We start from the raw sequence: 21854 nt of genomic DNA, 5'->3' as shown, positions 1-21854 counted from the left end.
TTATTCAGGGCTCAAGGGCTGTACCATGGTCTCCACCTCCAGAAATATGTCTCTACTACTGGACTTGAAAGCCTATGGTCCTTCTCAGAAAACCTCCCGTGTGTTTAAGAACCAGTTGCCACATTTGAGTAAATTAAAGGTCGTGTGTTAAGCTTGTCATCTGGGCCATCCAAGAAATGTCCCCCTCAAACCCCTAAACTGGAAGGGGGCAGACACTATCCCCCAGTTAAGCTGCAGCTCACTCCTGAATTCCTTTCTGTCTTGAGAAGAGAGACAAAATTCATCATCCGCTGACATTCTTGTTGAATGTGTGGAAAATTCTTCCTTTATCCCAGTCTCGGCTTCAGGTCTCAAAACAATAATTTCCAAAAGCCTGCCAATGTGTTTTTTCTTTATTATGTCCATTTAAATTGCCACAAAGAAGCACTGCAAGCTCTTTTAAGTCCTTTCACCAAGTAGCTGATGTTCCCTACTAATGTGACCTCTCAAATCTGTACATAATTTTATAGTATGAAGATCTTCTAAAATTGGAATCTATTAAATCATATGGCATCTGTTAAATCATATGGCATTGTATGACTTTGATGATAGGACTCCTTGAAAATCAACTCGGTAAATTGCTCCTGCGTCCCGTGAGCTTCTCTCTACTGCCCGTACAGTGACAGAACTGTTTAGAGTACAAACTTGTGAATGTTCATTCTCAAAGAAATCAGTTACAATTTTTAGTCAGAGCTCCAAAATACATTAACATTTGAACTTTAAATACCAAACCATTTATCCTTTTAGTTTCACCGATCTTGATTTATAGATAGGCTTTTGAAAATAAAAAATTATCAGAGGGTGGAATTTATTTGCTAGCTTTAAATCTGAAGGTATTTTTACTGAATCTCTACGTTTTTCCTTACAAAAGCCATGACCTCTAGAGGCTGCACAAAAACAACCCCTAGGAAACAAAGAAATATGTATCCTGTGCTGTGTATGTCTCTATGTGACTATTTTGCTTTGTAATTATCTGCTTCAAAAATTCACGCTTGAAAGCAGCATAAAGTGAAAATATCCTCAGAAAGCAACTGAAAAGGCAGATTATTTTGTGTTTGGTTTTAATACACTATTAAGTTTTCCTTTCTCTGCTGCTGAAGGGCAAAATGTAGCAGGAATTTGTGAGCAATTCCCAGCTCCGTGACACTGTGGTGTTTGATATAGCAGTACCGCCTCACGGTTTCCTGAGCAGGCTGGGAGGAGGCAGTGAATTTGAAATCAACAGCACTGGTGTACAATGTCAAGGTGTTTTCTCTTCTGGGAAATGCTGCGTGGTGGGAGTAATCTCTGCCGCAGCCAGGCCTTGCTGAAGTGGAAGGAAAAGGGAGCAGCAGCATTCCTTTTATTCGCATCCCTTATGATTGTTAGATAAGAGGCCAGGCTGTCTCCTCTCCTTGACGTTTAGATCCTCTCATTGACGTTCAGAGATTAAGCACTGTGGAGGTCAGTGCCTTCCAACTGTGTCACTCGGTGCCCTTCCGGAGAGGTGAGCAAGTACTTTTTAGGACAGGCTGTTTGTCTTCAGTAGCGTTTCGTACCACACCTCTTTATTTTTACATTACACTGTGGCCCTGATGGAGCTGCTGATAGTGTATTCCCAATAAGCTGCAGCGACTCTGAAGTTGTAGGTCTTTCTCCTGAGTGCCCATTGCATTGAATTCTGCGTGAAGGTACTTTTGTCAGACTGTGGAACATTATGGGCAAAGATGAAGCTGTGTCTTCTGCTGCCTCTGTGTAGATAAAATGATGGGCAGCACTGTGTTAGCAAGGGTGCATAAGTTAATGTATTATTCATGGTGTACAGTAACTTATATAAATGACTCTATGTATGCAGATCCCCAGGCAAAACACAAGCGTTGAGTTAGAATTTACGGGCATGGGTAAACAGTACTGGGCTCCTGAATGCAGCCCTCAAACTTTAAAGCATTTAATGTGGAAAGTGCCCTGGGACAAGGACCAATCTTTATGCTTTGTACACATTTTAATGACCTGTTAATGATCAACCACTAGTCTGCTGAGAAGATAGATTTTATGATGATATAATTCAAGCCAGTTTCTTCACCATTGCTTGACATTATTCCTTGTAATTCTACTTTAGAAACAAATGATATATTGATGTGGCATTTAATCATCTTATCCTAATCTATAAACACTTTTGCAGCTTCCAGTCCTTGGTTGCCACGGTCTTCTGCAGGAAAGTAAGGCAAGTTAAAACCAGAAGTTAGTAATGGTGGTTCTAGTGGCTCTGTTCAGTGGTCTGTTTAGTCTGGTATTCAGTCTCTAACAGTGACTGATACTGAAAACATAGGGAGGAGTGTAAGAAGGAGCAAACAGTGCGAGTTTCTCCTCTGCTATAGTTTTCTAGCAAACTGCACATTGGGGAATTTCCAGTGCTTGAAGCTTGCATCTTGACTATTGTATATGTACGTAATATATACAGATAGGGCTGACCTGGAGTGTGTCCGATATTTCCTATGGCATTGTGTAATTTCGTTATGTATTGTTTTTTACTTCTTCTTCTTGATTTTTTTTTGTTTTGTTTTAAAAGATAATTTCATTCTGTTTGTTTTTCAATTTTTTGTGTGATAATTTAGCAGGATACGTCTTGTGCTGCAAGTCCTAATCCAGTCTTTGTTCCCTTCTTTATGCCACCTGCCATTCTGCAGGCTTCTGTCATATCCTCTTTCAGTCCTCAACAGAAAATGGGACTCATCCTTTTTTCTAGCTTTAACTTTCTTTTCTTGTAGGAGCCATGCTCTGTGTTTTGCATAATGCAACTGAATCTTTTTGGAAATGGGAGAGAGGAATGGGCAGAACATACTTGATGTGAGGGTACACCACTGATTTATAAAGCACTGTTATATGTTCTGTTTGGTAGAGGTTTTTATTACTTTATTCCCTTCCTAAGAGTTTCTAATTTTCCATTGTGTCATTTTTCATCACATGGAACAAAATTTACAGCCCAAGCACAGTCTTATTCCTTGTTTACCTTCTGAATATCTACTATCCCACCTCTAGTTATTAATAGAACTTCCTGAGAAACTCTTAAGTGATTTCACATATTTGCTGTGAGATGTCTGTGTTAGTGATGTTAGCTCTGGTCTCACACATTCCACGCATATTTCTCAGGTGAAGCAACCTGGGGGTGCTGTAATGCACTGCTGGGATGGACAGTACGATTTCCTTACTGACTCTCACTCCTGAGTTATTTTTCTCGGCTTCCAGCTGCACCAGATCTCAGAAGACTCCTCATGCATGAGCTGCAGTGCATTCAGTGGAGTAAACAGTGGAGGTTAGAGAAGGAGTACCTTTGTGATTTATTAATTTTAATAGGAGGTAGACTTACTAAGATAACATGAAATCGGGTGAGCTACTGCATTTTGCTCAGGTGCTATTGTCTTTATGCCTAGACAGTGCTGCAGTGTTGCAGTGCCCATTCTGATCAGAAAAATAAGTTTCCTGATTGCCAGCCACTAACTGCCTCTGTCTCTCTGCTCTTCCAAATGAGAATTTATAGCACTTGGGCACTCCTGCAGGCTTGCTGTGCCTCTCAGTGTGAATCCTTTTGTAAGCGCAAGGCGATGCCGTGGCCAGTTCAGTACACCCTCACTGCATGGCTGACCCGGATAATGAACGTCACCATCTGAACATCAGGACTGGCCCTTCTTTGCTGGCTCACATGTCAGGAGGTCTGGTCCCCAGTTCTTTAGGGAAAGGTGCTCTGGGATCTTTTCCTATGGATTTGGGGTAGGTGTGGGAAGACTTTCCTGCTTTGTGGAGCTGTGGGAAAAGCACTAGAAGTCTGTCAGCTCTTAAAATTCACATTCCGGAATAGGTGTGTTCCCTATTGAATGAAATGTCTGCCAGCGGGCTTTGACCCATCTCAAGCCTGGGTCAGGAGGTTTTCTGGCATGTCATAGGATTAGGACTAGACTCTTGAGTGAGAGAGTTCAGTCTTTAGTGAAGCCATACTTCTGGAACATATTCTGGCACTTGTTGCTTCCAGTAGTTTTCTTTCTCAGGAAATCTATCCTAAAATACAATTCTGTGAGGGGAGTTCTCTGAAGTTATGGTCAGTATTGCCAGTCTTTTGAGGCCATTTAACCTGTAGTGAGGGGTATGTGCTGGTGCTGTCACAGAGCCAAGAGCATGACAGGCATTTTGAAGACTTGTGGGAAGATTTGACACTGAAACTGCTTGCTTGAAAGTAATTTAAAAGGTATTCAGACAACTTTTAGAAATTCTGAGAAAGTAGAAGAAACTGAATTTTGCAGTTTTATTAGAAACAGAAGTGTTTTCAAAGGTTGGAGAGACTTGAGACCTGTAGCTGCCACTTAAGTTTGGTGCTAAGAGTTGTACTGTATAAATGATAAAATTGCTATGTTCACTATGACCACTGGCGTGTTTCTGCGAGCACCGTGGGTTTTTAAAAATTATTCCTAGGAAGGCAAAGCCCTGAAAAGTCTCAACAAAAGCACAAGCCTTTTCCTTTATTTGGTGTACAACCTGCAAAACTCTGCAAAGGATTTTTTTTTCCTGCATGTATGCAAAGCCCGAGTTCTCTTCTGAGGAATTGTCTCATTAGAAGACATTCCGGCTGAATCACAAAGCTTTCCTCTGCTGTGGAGCTCTTGGCAAAATAAATGCTTCCAACTGGCGATGCCACAGAGTGCTTACAGAGGAAAAGTGGTGTGCAGTGTGGTTGATAGTGAGGAGGATTGGCTGAGGTCAGCTCGTTTTAAGGTTTTGTGTTAGAAAAAAAAAAAAAATATCTGAGACTGGCAGTAGGCTGAGTATTGATTAGATTATTGTGGAGTACATGAACACGGTCCTTGAAATTTCAAAGACACTTAAGCGAGGTTCTCGTATCTCAGAAAAAATGTAGCTGAAAAATGTTTTTGAATTTCCTCGTCTTCGCATCGTTACTCTTAATAGAAATATTTTAAGTTTCAACCTTTCTAGCTTTAAAATATGTTTATCACCTTGTCTCTGCAGCACGAATCAGATTTTTTATTTTACTCTGGATTGATATTTGATTTATCCAGTACTTGTAGACTTTCATGTTATATTTTTCTTATACCATTTTCTCTCTCTCTCTTTTTTTTTTAAAAAAAACCAAAATACATTAATTATTCTTATTTTGGCTACTTTGTGGGTAAACCTACATTTGATAGTGCTGTTGTACCTGGAATGGAAGTGAACCTGTTAAAATTGCTTTGTGCAGACACTTGAACTCAGAATTACCCTTGTGAAAGATTTCTATGTATGTATTGTTTATTTTGAGAATTTCCTTTTAATTTGCAGGGGATCAGCATTGCACGAAAATTGCCATGATGTTACTGCTGGGCATCTGAAGCCTGTGCAAGTGCCCTCTTCCAAAGTGGTGGTTTTTGTTGTTGTTATTGGTTTTTTTTAAAAAGGCAATGATTGTGCTCGCTCTAGTGGCAGAAGGCGGAATTGTTGCATGTCACTTCACAGACGGTGTACGAGAGCACAAAAATTCTGATTTTAAAGACAATATTTAAGTGCAGTACAAACAATGAGTCCATTTAACCATAGCTGAGAATAAATAAATTTTAAAAAGTGATTCTTTATTTGTAAAATACAATACAATTATATCTGCCTGTTCTTATGACTGACTGGCTGTCCTGGATATGTCTTACAGGAACAATAGATGGAGAATGCTCTTTTTCTCCCTCTTTTTTTCTCCTTAAAAACCAAACCACCACCACTCTGATATGTAGCCAAGGGGAGAAAAGGATGGAGGTTTAGACATTCATAGGCTGCTTGTGCTGCTGCTACGGTAGTTCCTAACTCGTGATTTAGTAGTGAAATAATGATGTGCAATAATTTAGAATGGTGTCTCTTTTTTCTACTCATAAATCTCCTTTCTTGGGAAGGAAAGGCAAGATGTCTTGCTTTCTACTTGCTGGATTCTGTCCGTGTGTTGGTGGCTTTGCATACAGGAGACAATCCATGCTGCAAGTGCTCAACTCGTCTGGTATCCTTCTGCCATCATTTCCATCTGTGCCAGTAGCAACTCCGTATGAATCCTACAGTGCTTATGGTTGCAGGAAGCATCTCTTGGATAAAGGATAGGAAAGGCTTCAGGCAAACATGCCAATTTATATTTTTTTATTATTTCATGAGCCTGTTTTTATAGATGAGCCCTGGGTTATTCTTCCTGGCAGTTCTGCTACAAGGAAACTTCTTTTTCCTCTGAAAAGGATGTATACACATTTTTAACCATATTGCTGAGTTAACCACTCAAGATAAATGCTGGAGGGTTCCTAACACTGGCATCACTGTGGAGGAGTTGTTACATTGTAGCCTTTTAAAATGCAGTTTGCAAGTACAAATTCTGTTCTGCAGTTTTTAAGCCTCTTCAAAAAGCCAAAATGGATACACAGATTAAAGCTCACACCTGCTTTTCATACCTGCTGACTTGTGCCAGTGACAAGAGACAAGATGCGTCTCATGTACCAGGCGACAAAGCCTTTTTATTTTTTTTAAAGTGACTAAATAATCTGATACTTTTGAAGTTCTCGACACTGAAGAAGAATTATGGCGCTTATTTAAGGGTTTGAATATGCAATTAAGCATCTAATTTTAAACCTGCACACTCAATAATATTGGACTTTGCTACAAAGTTACTTCCTTTTAATGGTATCTGCCAACTGCTGAAGTATGCATTAGTGCATTTGACATATTAATGCACTTTAGTAATGGAGGTACCTGATCAAGCAGCAGCCAAATGACCGCAAAATAGATGTCTGAGTTGAAATCAGAGACTGCCATAAACAAGGGAAAACTGCTTCTCTCTATCATGTACTGAAATCCCTGTCTCTCATCTGACTTGAAAAATTGGACCCAGTTGGTGGAGCCCTCACGGTCGTAGGACCCAGCATCCTCTCTCATCGATTACCACATGCATTATTTTCTTGGGTCATCTTCCTCCCCTTTCTCAGGCTCATTTTTTACAGGTTTGTAGTACATTCCTGTAATTCTAATTAAGGATATTCTGACTTGCTCATAAATTAAAACCAAATACTTAGCTATTACTAATACACTCTAGCCTACCTGGTTATGATGAGATTTAGGCCTTTTCTGGCTACAGAGTGGAGCTTTCTCCCTTGTTTTTGAGCTGATCTGAAGCAGTGAAGGTAGCTGTGTACTGTCTGTGCACACTGAATTACAGTGGGCACTCCCCAGGTAGTGCAGTTGCTGATCTTTGCTTTACGGCGTTGCGTACCTATCACTCACTCGCCAGATTCTGTACACTGGATGCTCACTGAGATGACATTTGAATATAGTCCATTTTTTCCCAGTGGGGAGGCTTGATATCAGATCACTAGGAAAAGCAGCATTCTCAGCTCCAACAGATACACAAGTGTCATCCAGTTTGTACTGATCTGTTGAACAGCAAAAGTGTAATGTAAGGGACAGTCAGAGTATTACGAGACAGGCTTTTAACACGGCAGAAGCAATCTTGGTATTTAACATGCTGAGAAGACAAGCTAATCATGAAAGGCTTGTCTAGATGTCTGTATTCCTTTGACTCCTTAGGTATTTTGCAGATGCTGACAGCCAGTGTGAACTTTAAATCAATTTATTGCGTGTGTTTACATATGCAGCGAAACCATTTGCCATATCATTTAACTACACACAGTGAATTGTTGACCATGAGCTGATCTGACCTTTTCAGGTCTAATCAAGAAATCTGAAATATTATTTTAGCCTGTCAGCTCCAGTAATATGCTGTAAGAGTATCTGGATCTAACTGAAAATGTCAAATGCACTCTAATATGCAACCCATCAAAGTTACGATGCAAGAACTGGTTAAGAATATCAATCTGGAACATCTGTGGTGCATCTCAATTGCCTGGGTGAATTGTTCTGCCATTGATACAAGCAAGCTAAAAGCATGCATTAAAAGCAATTCTTTGTTAAACATGTGAGATGTACAGCCATTTAAAAATATTTAAATGGTCTTGAAAGAGGGCTGATAACACCAGGTTAGAATATTACTGGAAAAAACAGTGACCAGTGTGAATACCAGTGCTCTAGTGAATGTCTTGCTTGCTTTGTTGTGTGGTAATGTAAGATTAGTGGTCTCACGTAACCTCAGAATCTTTCTTTTTAATTTTAATAATTTGCTGCTTGTGAAGACTTCACTCTTTTGAGAAATAATTCATTATACAAGCTGAGGTGTCCTTATCAATCTTATTTGTGTTGAATTTAGTATTAAAGATTTTTCATAGTCTTGGGATTTTTTTGAAAAAATCTACTTCTATTTTTAAAAGTGTTTTAAAATCCAACACTGTTGTCAGCAGAGTGTTTAATGATATTTAATTTCTTTGTTTGTCTCATCTGCCGAGTTTCTGTTCTTGAGGTATTTTACTGGATACTCAGATTTAGAATAAATGTGCTTTTAATAATTATTTATCAAGCAGAGACCAATTATTTATTGGTATCATTTCTGGATTATGAGTTTAAATCTAGATTAAAGTGGATGGGCATTATGAAAAACAACTTTGTATTCCAATAAAATGGTATTTTGTTAGCTAAACAGTCTATCGAAGTTGTTTACTCTTAAAACAGTTGTTACACTAAAATTAACTTGTTTTTTATCTGCTTGTGGGTAGTTCGTGCAATTTGAGGTCCTATTAACTGAATTGCTACTGTTAGTAAAATGTCGGAAGTAGAATTAAAATGAACTATTGGGAGCACTGCTGAACCGATAACTTCGCATGGAAAATAGTGTATATTTTAAAGAACCCAATAACGCTATTTGAACTGCTCTGATGAGGCAATGCTGCCCTCCCCTGGTATGCTGCGAAAAGTAGACATTTTTATCGCAGTCTGAGCAAGTTCTAGAGCTTCCTATTAAAGAGAAATTGCTGAATTGGTGAAAATGGTGGCAATAAAATAGGCTTTTAAACAGACCACTATATGCCTGCTCTATTAAAAGACAAAAAAAGTCTCAAACAAACCATGAAACAGACATTTGTGCAGTGCTTTTATGTATGCATGGTGCAGATGTGGATGAATACAAAAAATATATATGAATGTACTGTGAGCACTCAAGAAAACAAATTGAGGGCTGAGTTAAGTTTGGGTAGCAGTTTGGAGGATGAATTGAAGACAAAATAAACAGATGGAAGGTAGTAACTGGAGCAATTACAATATTTTTTTTTTACAGTATAGTTTTGTCTTGTAAGCATTAATGATAAACCTCTAAACATTATATACACGTTCAGTTCTGCAATAGAAAAACAAATGGGACCAGGGCCAGCAGCTTGCATGGGAATAGGGTTAGATCTTGTGTAAATGGAGCTGTAGCAAAACCATCCTCTTCTGTCAGGGGGCTGTTGATTACAAAGATATCACCATAGGATCAGGAAGTTCCTTCACTGCACATTCCTGAGAGCTGAGGAAGGTAGTCCTAAGAAAATATTAGTATTGCATGGTCTATTCTTTCCTATATATTTCCTCAGATATCTGTTACTAACCACTGCTAGAGATAGAATATTGGGGTAGAAGGTTCTTTAGATTGTCCAGCTAAGGCTGTTGTCTGTTAAATGTGTTGCTATTTGCTTTAATTTTGTAATCCTTGTATTTCTCATTGCTAGGCAATTTTGCCATAGTCCAGATAGCAGAAAGATATAAGCCTTGTTTCAAATACAGACATTCTAGTTTCCTCATCTGACTCCATTAAAGTGTGTGGAGTAGGGTTCATTTTTTGTGTTTGCCTGTTTTTAAGGTCTAAAATATTCCTTACTTTTTATAATTGAGATTTTTCTAATTGCTGGACAACTTGCAAAACACACACCTTTTTTTTCCTGAGACATACGGCTTGACTTTTGTTTGCTCCTTATTTCTCTTAATGCATTGGAGATCACCTAACAATAGAGAGAACTGGACAGAGCATGTTAAAACCCCTGGTTCATGCATTTCTTTATGTCTTAGGTGTGAACAGATTGCCAGGTTGGGGATCAGGAGGGAGGTTTTTTTCCCCAGACTGGTTTGCTAGAGGACTTTGCCTGAATCTGAGTTCTTGTCTACTACTTAGGGTCAGGTTGCCTGGGAGATGTTTTAAGAACTGTGGGATACAATGACATTCCCGACCTGACTTGTTCTGCCAGAGTTTCGGTTACATGTTACAGTGGTGTTGATATCTTACTTCTACCTTGTATAGTAATGTCCTAGGAGCTGGTTTGTGTGTGTGGCGCCTGCCACTCAACACTGCAGGTGTGGACCCTTTTGGAACTGGACTCCAACTAAGGAGTTACCTGTGTCTGTGGCAGATAGAACCTGAAGATCCCAGTGGACTTTAACAGGGTTTCTTTTGTTTCTACAGAGACTTTGCTGACAGTGAAATAATAGTGTTTACCTTCATGCACATCAGCTAGTAGGCTATAATAAGCAATTCTTTGGAGAGCTAGCTGTAAAACCACTGCAGATATGGTTCCATAATAGAGGGAGCTAAATCCCTGAGATTAGCTCAGTGGGTTAGAGCACGGTGCTAATAACACCAAGGTCATGGGTTTGATTCCCACATGGGCTGTTCACTTAAGAGCTGGATGCGATGATCCTTGTGGGTCTGTTCCAACTCAGAATACTATGTGATTTTTTTTCTGTAGATAAATAGATTAGATGTCTTTTCCTTTGTGACACCCTGCCACAATAAAGAAGTTTTATATGTTCTTCTTTGTTAGATTAGTATTCAGTCAGTGTAGCATCCCAACCCAGCTCATCAAACTGGGTGAAGGCAGTGAATTGCAGTGGTGTCGCTCCTTGACCTAGAACAAATGTATGATGTCTAAGATGCGTAACGGTTTTCTTTCTTCTCCATAACTTTTGCAGGTATTGGGGCTGCTGGTGTGGACCCTGATTGCTGGAACAGAATACTTTCTATATCCAGCCTTTGGCTGGGTGATGTTTGTAGCTGTGTTTTACTGGGTTCTCACTGTCTTCTTTCTGATCATCTACATGACAATGACCTACACCAGGATCCCCCAGGTGCCATGGACCATGGTGGTAAATATACTCATTCTTTGTTGTTTCAGATTTGCTGGGTTATGAATAGAATAAAATATTGGTGCATTCTATGGGTATAGTTAACCAACTGTACTTGTGCTCTTTGCAGATTTTTCCCTGATTACTGGGTGGCTGTTTACCTGAGATGTTTAACCTTCATTGTACCCAGATACTTTTAAAACCCTTTTTCTATGATGTTTCACCCTTTTGTTCAGTGGTTGATATAGTGACTTGATTTTTAATAATATGCATGTGGCTGATACTTATGCACAGTGACCTCTTTTTCTCTTTGTAGTGGTTACATCCCATGAAGAATAAGTCTGTTGCTGCCTCTGAGCTAACAGACCTAGCCATATGGCTTAAACAGCAGAAATCCCTACTGGAATCAACACTGTGAATTAGAGCTGGGACCTGAGCTCTCAAAACATGAGTCTTCCTCTGCTAAAGTAAAAGCAAAGGTGGTTCAGAGGTAGCAACACTCTGACAATCCATACGTAGTTGACTGTGAAAAGGGTACTGAAAATTAGAATTATATATATGTAAAATATGTAGCACATAATCCTTTGCTTTTAGCTCAAGACTTAAAGCAAATCAGATAAACAGCTAATGTAATTACAGAAAAATTTCACAGGCACTTAAAATTCAGATCCAGTTTTTATGGTTTGAACAAACCTGGCTAGCTCTAACTCTCAACAGTATATTTTTACATCATTTGCATAACAGGCTGATCTTCAGGATAATAGATCCTAAAAGTCATTGTCATCTCAGCCAGCTGGCCACTTGTTACCCATCCAAGAAATGCTATAAATCTTAGCTTTACAGTTGTCAGATATAGTGAGATACTGTTCTGTTTTTATTTATTTGTTTGTTTGTTTGTTTTTTGCTAGCTAGAGATTATTGACTACAATTCTGTTATTTTTATGATGAAATGTATTTGACTTCTGTGTTGCTAACAGCTTGTTATCAGCTATATTGTGTACGTGACTAAAATTGAATACTAGAATACTCTTAGTCTTCCCATTTGCTGCTGTAATAAATAGCCAGCTATAGCAATTACTAATAAGAACAACCAGGATTATGTTCAGATAGCTTTTCTGTTTTCAAGTTTCATGGCCAGCAATTACCATTAAGGCTGTAACACTGCTATAGAAATGTTGGATTATTTCAATTACAGCAGTAATGTGTCTGGGTACATTTAAAGGTGTGTGCGTGGGGGGGGGAGTTTCCCATTGCATTCGATGTAAGTAACATTCAAAGGGAAAACATCTTTGTATCCATTTGAATAAAGCTTTGGTCATTACCCCTCTTTCATCAGTTGGACCCTATTATTAGACAACTGCACATAAATGAGTTGACCCTGATCTGTGTGGAAGACAAGCTGGATTATTTGATTTGTTTCTGCTTCATATTGAGTGTATTTCTTGCTCCGAGTTATAAACATATTGTAGATAAGATCACATAACATCTGATACACACATAAAATGTAGGTGCAAAAGGTAGGCTCCTTTTATATTAAAGGGTAAAATAAAGAGGAAGTAAATGCAAAATAAATAAAAGATGCTTGCATTCCAACTTTTTTTACCTTAAGGTATTAAAAGAGTTGTTTGGAACAGCCTTTGAGTTGGTCCTCTGTTGTTCCTGCCTGACCAAGAGGAATGTTGAGTTTCTTTTCAGAGAGGTGTTGTTAATGCCTTCATTCAAAAAAGTATGACACACATCTTCTTGAGTGAGTGAGTTTACATCCATCTTCACTCTATTCTCTGAAGTATCCCGAATTTCAGTATCAGCTAGTTATTGCTGTGCCTCCTTAGGCGACCGTTAGCTCAAACTGTTCCTATTGTATGCAGTATCCAAAATTACATCTGGACTTCTCTGTCATAAATTCACTTTTTGCAGGTTAAGCACATTACCAAATTGCTTAAGATGCAGTTACTTTTACTGCAAATTAACCCAAAGGATGTACTTTAAGACTGACTCTCCTTAATAGTGCAACTTCTTTGCTAAAACAATCAATGGAAGCTTTTAAAATCTGGTAAATTTGAATTTAAGAAGCAGATGGTAATTTTGCATGAACCATTTGGTTTGAGTAATATATTGGCAGTAAAGGCCCAATCAGCTTGCATTGCATTCCATCTTCCCCAACCGTGTTATTTCCCAGAGCAGCACTTCTCAGAAATTATGTTCTTTTTTCTTTTCTACATGACAAGATATTGCAGGGATTTGTAGCTTTCCAGGGTAATTGAATCTTTTTGGAATGGGAAATCTGAAAATAACAACAACAAATACTCTAGGTAGTCAAATTGAGAGTTTCTAAATCAGTACTTTACAGAAGTTCACCTGAATCTGCCAGTTGCTGGCACCTTCTCCTAAAATTGACAGTTTGATATTTTATTGCTGTAATGCCCAGATAATACATGGGGTGAGATCTGTGGATAGAGATAATACCTTTTATTAGACTATCTGATATAGGTGAGATAAACCCCACCCATTTTTAAGTGCGTGAATCAAACCTCAGGTGCCAGCCCTTGGACTCCATCTGAGTTCTGAGGCACTGCCCACAGTTTCCTGCAGAAGGGTGTGTAAGGAGCTCTTTACCACTGTTCCTTCTCATCATGAGCTGCAGCTCTTTTTTAGGTTCTGCCAGAGTTGGTGACTAGTGAATTAAATGGAGAATAATTGGCGTATATTCCTAGCATCACCCCATGAAAATTAGTAAGTTGGAGATGACCAGTATGGCAACATTTAGACAACTGGAGTGACAAGAGTTAAGGGTTATATTTGTGTGACACTCTGGAGCGCAAACATGGGGCCAGAAGCTGAAGGGAGCTGATTATATACAAAATTAGGATTGGGTCTGTATTGAGCTTCCAGTTCCTGCAGCTGTAATTAGATGCAAAACATATCACAGGTATTTCACTTACACATGGCAACAGTGAAGTAAAAGTTTATTTTATGGTCAAATTCATATACCTTAGACAAAGTAACAGGGTGGGTTTTGGGGGGATTTTTTTTTAAATAAGAATGAACTTCCTATAACCATGACCAAGTAGGGAGTAAGTAAAGGACAAAGTATTAAAAATTATGTACTTTAAAAAAAACCCTCATACATTTTTCTCTTTCATCTTTTTAGACTTCTGTTCTCTCTTCCTTTCCTGTTCTCTCTCACATGTAAAAACCAAACAAACTTGTTGTTTGTTCTCTGAAGTGTTATGTGAGATGAATGTTATCTGCTTTATTTCTTTCTCAGTAATGAACATAAGTGCCTTGCGACATTAACTTTGCTCCTTGGGAGAGAAAATCCAACATCTGCCATGGAGGGGTCTCGATGATCCATGTAGTCCATTCAGACTGTTCTCCTCCTCAGTTTTACCTTTCTTTCTCCTCTCAAAAACAGGTAGAAGGGAAAGGTGAAAGAATACAACTAAGACAAAAAAATTTTTTTCACCTTCTTTATTGCTTTCAGAAGGGGAGAAAACAAAGCTTTGGAAGCTTAATAAATAGTCTTCATATGCCACCCCTTATTGATTCCTACAATATATCTTTGTGTAGATTAGAATTGTAAATAAAGTGCAGTTTTATTTTTGCTTGGGGTTTTTGTTTGTTTGGTTTTTGGTTTTTTTCATGTAATGTCATATTCTTACTGCCTAACCCTTAGTTTGTGATAGCCAAACTGTGTTCTTATTTTCACTTTTGGAAAATCACAGCACATCAGCTTTAAGGCTTTTCTGGATTTAGCGCGATGGAGATAACACTTTGTCCAAAATGTACTCTAATGTTTATGGTTCTTCAAAGCGGCTAAATTTTAATCTTTACAGATAGAAGCTTGGAAGAAGGTAAAAATAGCTAAGAATCACTTTTTTATTGTACATTGCGTATGTTCAGTGTATTTCAGAAGAGAGTTTTGTAATGTTGGAAGACAAATGCATGTGCATATTAATGACTTATGTTTGGTTTTTCCACAGGGTCTGTGTTTTAATGGAAGTGCCTTTGTTTTGTACCTCATTGCTGCCATTGTAGATGCATCTTCAGTTACCAAAGATCTGGACAGTCACAATTACAACAGCTGGGCAGCTTCTTCTGTGAGTTTGTTTTTTGTTTAAATCAGTTCTGTGTCCAATAAAGTTATATCAAATAAAGGCTCACTGGAAGTGTGGGTAGAAGTTGCATGTGTTCTGGATTTTGAGAAGCTGCAGAGTGATGTAGAAGGTCACAAATAAAACCTATAGGTAGCTGGAATTTAGTTCATGGTTTTTGAAGGTGACTAGAAATTCCGTCAGGAGATGACAGTCACATCAGAAAAGGTAGGAATGTTTTTAAGATCACACTGATTTTCCCCTCCCTGTCCCCATTTATTACTAACTCTCTGGCAGAGGTTAGAGCCTGCACGTCAGAGCAGACAAAGTTTGTGTGAGCACCAAGTCACCTCAATGCATTTGGACAACTTCAGAAGCAGTTTAAACTAATTCAGCTAACTTTGCACACATGTGGATAAGATGCATTCAGCTTTCCATGGGCTGAGCAATATACACAGCACCTTTGGGAAGGCCCTGAAGTGCCATTGCTGTTTCTGGAGTGATCTTCCTGTTACAGCCTCAGCTTTTGATTAGTCTTTCTTTTGAGTTGCATGGGCAATGCCTCAAAAGTCAGGCAACTTCCCAGTGTTTTAAAGTGGATGCAAATCATTACTTAGTCTGGCATTACTATATTACTACAGAGATTTAGAAATCCAAAACAGAGAGGCAAAATGGATGAAAAACAACTTAAAAAAACCCAAAAAAACAAAACCAAAAAAACCCACCAAAAAACCAACAAACAAACAAACAAAAAAAGAGCCTTGTCAGTTCTGAGCAGGTGAATGTATTAAGGGAATTGTAAAAGAACTTCCTGCATGTTGTGGCAACAGTAGTCAAATTCCGTTGTATACAGTAATTCCAAATTTTGGCTACTTTGCTGAGTGTTCATGCTTCTGTAGTTTTCCTCCAGACTATTCACAAATCCTGTCTGAAGATTATTGTATATGGTCATGAACACAGGAACTTGAACACCTGCTCTGTTTTTGTCTTGGGAATTGGGTGACTGTGTCCCTGTCATTTCAGTGGTGTTCAGGGCCTTCTCCCCTTGGCAGTTTGTAACTATTGATCTGTTACTCAGCCACTGCAGTTGACAGGAGCTTGCTTGCTGCTAGATAGGCTTCCATGCTGATTCAGGTTTTATGCAAAGTGCATGAATGCTCAGTGTCTCCTGGGATGTTTGGATTCTCTTCTAATACCTCCTAATAATGTTTATCTAATGCAGTGTCTAAATAAACTATTAAAAGTAGATTCTTCCTTTCCAAACCCATTAAGGATTTCATGGATAAAAAATTTAGCAAATCATCTATCCCCAACAGTCATTCTGTTAGGAAGATTTTAGACGGAGCTTTTATTTAATAAGAAACAAAATAACTGGAAAAGAAGAATGCTAAAGTTTTCTATTGTAATAAAATTTCACATCATCATTACCATTTTTCGTGCCACAGAATAAATTTCCATTAGACAAGACTCACCAAGAGCCCTGTGTTGAAAGGCCTAGATTTATTGCCTGGGTGCATGCTTAGTAGTGCCCTTCTCTTAGAGCTGCAGTGCCTACCCATGCCAATAATGGCATATAAGCAAGGAAAAATTATAGAATCATAAAATATTTTTAGTCTGGAAGGGAGTTCTGGATGTCATCTGCTCCAGTTCTTTCCCCTCCTAAAGAAGGAGGGTATCAGGCTACCAGGGCCCTGTCCAATCAAGCTTTGAGCATTTCCAAGGATGGCTATTCCACAGTGCCTCTGGGCCTCAGTTACCATGCTTGATTATTCACACTGTGATTTCTGTGAGGTTTTTTTCCCAGTTTCTAATTTAGATTTCCCGTCTTGGAACTTGCGTTTGTTCCTTCTTATCATGCCATTGCTCACCTCTCAGAAAAGTGGTGTTAATCCTATTTGCAGTGACAGCTTTATTTGGTTCAGTTACCAGCACAAAACATTCTGGTATTATCATTAGGACCATATTGAACATTGTCTATTTTGAACAACGTGCAGTGATTAACAGGAACTTAAGCACTGGCGCTGAATTGGACTTTTATCAGTACAACTGAAATAGTTCACAGCTGCGCTCTTTGGTTCCTGTGTGTCTGTGCTGGAAGGGCTGTAGAAGCAACACCACTGATAGTTTGTAGTTTTAATCTAGAAACACAAATCTAGCCTGCTATAGAAGGCTTATTCTGTTTCCAGTTTCCGACAAAGTAGTAATATGACAATGTGGTTGCTGTCACTGTTACTTGCACTGAGGAATACCTTTATTCATCAGTGGAGGACCTCTGGAATTGGCAACCTAAGCAGTAGTACTCTTTGAGAACACATCAGGGCCTGAACTTGAATCCAAGTGCCCTCTGCAAACAAACCTGTTCTGATGCATAGTGTGCCATACTGAGGTACAGGTGGTTGTAAGGAATTCCTGGAACATAGCAGCAGGACAGGAGTGTTAGCTTGAGCTTGCACTGTCCCATGAACTATCCCTCAGGTTTTAAAAGCAGCAAGTATAGGAGTGGTGGCAGTCCGGTCTATAAGTTCCATACTGAGGCAGTGTAATGTGGAGTTTATAGAAAAAGTTGAAATGTGCCATGTTTTATCTGCTTGTAGGCCCAAATTTCTATGCATAATATAAGCTTATTTACACAGTGCTGACTGTGATGGCCACACAAGTACAAGGAGGTGAGCATGTGCCATTTTAGTCAGCCTGCTATTTTCCTTGTTCCAAATGCCATAACTATTTTTTTTCCTTAGAAATGACAGTGCTCTCAATTTTATTTTTTTTTCCTGACATATTTTTCCTCCTTTCTCTACAGTTCTTTGCCTTCGTGGTTACCTCCTGCTATGCTGGAAATACGTACTTTAGCCTTATATCCTGGCGATCACGGACTTTGCAGTAAATATTTTGTGAGAATGAATTCTGTAATATAAAATACCTTGAGGATTATTCACTTTTGATAAAAGCTTGGAAGAGGGGTGAGGCATTTTTGAACATTTCTCTTAGAATTGACATAATAGAAACTGAGATCAAATGATTATTTATAATAATGCCATCTTTAGAGACATCTAACACTGACTTTGTACTGTATAACAAAATTTCGTACTGCTTCTTTTAAAATTAACATGGTATTTTTCTAGACATTGTATAGTTGTTATTACTAAACCTTTAATAAACCTTATTCAATGTGCCAAGTTCGTAAATGTAACTTTTTAAATGTTACAGGTATACTTTTGATACTGAGTGCTACAAATCAAAGCTTAAGACTGATATTGTCTCATTATTATGTATAAAAAGTGTAATTGTGCAGAAGAAACTCATTTGAAACTTTAAAAATAAATAAAAAAATGACCCAGCTGTGCATGTTTTGTAAACTGCGAGCAGAAGGTTGCTTTTTTTAATTTCTTTTTCAGAGTACAATACATACTACTAAGAAACTCAGGTGATCCTGTCAGTTTGCATATTCTAACAGCTGATAATCTAACATTATGAGGTTGCTTTTGGAACCTGCTACTGTAGGTCTGAAGCTCGCTGAATGAATATTGTGCCTGAAACACATTATCCTAATGGGTTTCTCAGATCCAACAGTCCCTTAGTGCTCAGTCCTTAAACAACTGAGAGTATCACAAACCACTGGTTAAATGCAGTACTTTTTGTTTTTTCTCCTCAGATTAGGCCATTAATCTGTCCTAATTTAAATCTGGGCTTCTAAATCATATTAAATGATATGAAGATTAAATCCTTAGAAGAATTGTCAAGACACCAGTGCCAGAAACAAAGAAATTCCTCCCTCTGTTGCTGTCTACTGGCATCATCTGCGACCTGTTAGTTTAACAAATGAAGTTGAGGCTCGTGTTTAAATATCTTTGAATCAAGCAGAAGTATGACAGGGGATTATGACTTTCAAAACAGATACCTTTGAAAATTACTTTCAAATACAAATTACCTAAGGGTTTTTTTCCCTGGAATTATGTGGAGAGTGTAAGGTTGTGTTTTTTTGTGATATTATTTAAAGTTATCCTCATTTAGAACTACTGGTGAATCTTTTATTCTTGGATTAAGAAGATTTGGGCTGTCTTCCAGTTTTCAAAAACTTACTTGGATGATTATATATGGTAGTAGAGAAACCTTACTGCCAAAAAAAATCTTCTCTATTTCCCTTGTAACTAAATGGGGTGTGGTTACTTGCATATGTGCCTTGCAGAAGATTTATCAGCAGCCAGCTAATGCTGTTCTCGATCACATGGTTTTGTTGTTGATTGTCTGTTGGAGTCATAGGATTTCAGTGTAAGGTAAGCCAAAATATTATTTAAAAATCTAGATTTGTCAGCAAATTGCATTTGGCCTGCACAACATAGGTCAGGCTGTCTGCTGCTTGCTAAAATTAACCAGTTGTGAGAAGGAAGAATGGCTACCGACTATGCATTTTATCTAGACAGATTAAATACGTCATTAAAATCCCATATTTTTTTTCCATTGCTGGAAAGAAGAAAATCAGAGGCATTGAATGTCAGCTGATAAAATGTGACTAGAAATATAGCCAGAATTAAAATCTCATCAGTGACTTCTCCTCAATAAAAATGCTTTAGTAGTAATAGAAATACTTTCTTAAATGATATTGGATGTACTTGTTTTAAGTTCAAAGGATGTGATTATGTTTGCACAAGCATTTCACGATTTTGTGGTATCTGTAATATTCTGGCCTGAAGTCGGAACCCAGACATCATTTGTGGACAGAATTAGCAAGAGAGCGTAGAGCTAAGAGGAAGATCTAAGTTTCATCCAGTTTATCTGAACCTGTCATGGAAACTGTGTGTTACATGTCAGAATAAACCCGTTAATGAAGGACAAAACCAGATAAGGAATGATTCTGGCAAAATACCTACCTGCTCTCTGAGTCTTCAGCAATGAACCTCAAGGGGAGATATGTGGAATGACTTCCAAAGACAAATCTGTGAGTTGAATCCTTAATTCTGCATTTAAAAAATACATACTAGACAAAAATTTGCTTTGTGCTTGGCCTTGCTTTTTTTTTTTCCCCCAAACCATAACTTACCTGCCTTTCTCTTTCCTTTTAGAAAGATAATTATCTCACTTGCCATGCTCTTTCTCGTCTGTCTCATTTCTCATCTGTTGCCCAGATACCAACCTGTTTTTCAAGTGTTTTGAATATCTAGTTAAAATTGAAGGAATCAATCAAACAAACTGAGCATTCCTTCTGAAGTTTGCTCCTCCTATTTCAGGCCTGAAGAAAGGCATAAGCATCCAAAAGGTTATCTTCCAGTGCATTAGTCCTAAGTATTGATTTGCAAACTATGACTTAATGCATTTGTATGTTCTAATATTGATAAAGAAGACAAGCTAGCTGTGGTTTATCATATAACAATTAAAACAACACTTGTATCTACGAGTATACGTTAGTACTCATAAGATTGAAAGAAACCTTAAAAGAACAACTGGTAAGTGATGAAGTGGTTAGTGAAATTCTTAACACAGATATTTAGAAGAATAAACAAAATGCTAATCAACTTGCAAAATGAAGGTATTTGACATTATAAATAACTTGTTTCAGACAGTCTCTCTGGAAACTCCTAAGTCACCTACATACATAAGGATACTCAATGTCAACTTACAGCCATTAATTTTCATTTGTTAAGGAGTTGTCAGTACCTTTTTTTCATCATCATGCACAATGCACTTAACAATACAAAGTAAATAGCATGAGAACTATAATAAAAACTTCAAATGTAATAGTGTTGTAGATTGATCTCATCCCAGTGGTTCACAGAAGATGCCTGTATTGCTGAGTAGAAACTATGACTGTTATTCTACTTGTATTAATTTAAAGGTATTTCTGTTTCACTGGGCTGAACTTGAATTATCAGGGCCCCAGTCACATACACGGTTTCAAAAGAAATAAAGAACTAAAGAAGCTGAAGAGCCTTTAAAAAACCCCTATTTCTTAATAGGAAGTGCAGAAGTTAAGAGAACCTTCCTCCACAGGGCTTATAGAAACCTATAACCATGCACACTTCTGAACAGGAACTGTAAAGGGGTGGGGGGGAGGGGAAAAGGCAGCTGTTTAAAAACAGAAAAAAATCTTTTTTTCTTGGCAGCTAGAATTTTACTCTTGTGGAGGTAGCCAGTTGTAGATTTGATATCTCATGACATGAGAGAAATTGTAGTGGGACAAGTAATATCTTTTATTGCAACTACTAGCTGGTTTAATAGAAGTCCAAATTTATGAACTACTTAGTCTACTCTGGACTATTGCCCTGGCAAACCCCTCCTGGTCATGGAAATTGCTTACACTAGCCCCTTATTTGCAGTGGGGATCATCTGAACTTGCCTGTCTTCCCTCCTAGAACAATTTTAGTTGCTGAAGGAGCTATTAAATACTAAATACGAACAGAATGTGCATCCTAACTCCAAAACAGAGCAGCAGAAAATGGCCTTACTACTCCAGTGAGTATAAAAGTGGCATATACCCAGCTCAGAGGCCCACTATTACCTCACTTGTCAGAAAGGAGAAGAAGTTATTTTTAAACTTGAGGAAATATTTAGCTTCCTTTTTTTCGTTTTGTTAGTATCTCTGCATGATTTAATTCAAACAGTGGGGTTGAGACACTTGGGCAGCAACAGGCAAAACTCTAATGACTGTCCATTTAACGCAAGTAGCTTTTATCTTCTATAAGATCGGGAATCAGGAGGTTTGGGTTG

At 38.2% G+C, this 21854-nt stretch overlaps 1 protein-coding gene across 1 annotated transcript in view; it reads left to right on the top strand.

Annotated features, from left to right (window-relative positions):
- CMTM8 (CKLF like MARVEL transmembrane domain containing 8) overlaps positions 1-18981 on the top strand; it is a 36336-nt gene extending 17355 nt beyond the window's left edge. Inside the window, exons 2-4 of the mRNA XM_050327800.1 lie at positions 10906-11079; positions 15042-15158; positions 17953-18981. Coding sequence (XP_050183757.1) covers positions 10906-11079; positions 15042-15158; positions 17953-18036 — 375 coding nt within the window. The 3' untranslated portion in view covers positions 18037-18981. The remainder of the gene's footprint in view (positions 1-10905; positions 11080-15041; positions 15159-17952) is intronic.
- The last annotated feature ends 2873 nt before the right edge of the window (positions 18982-21854 follow it).

Source organism: Myiozetetes cayanensis, unplaced genomic scaffold (genome assembly GCF_022539395.1).
Source record: "Myiozetetes cayanensis isolate MyiCay16 unplaced genomic scaffold, myiCay2020 scf1, whole genome shotgun sequence".
Taxonomy (NCBI): Eukaryota; Metazoa; Chordata; class Aves; order Passeriformes; family Tyrannidae; genus Myiozetetes; species Myiozetetes cayanensis.
The sequence above is the reverse complement of the archived record's forward strand: the minus strand, read 5'-3'. Positions and strand labels throughout refer to the sequence as shown.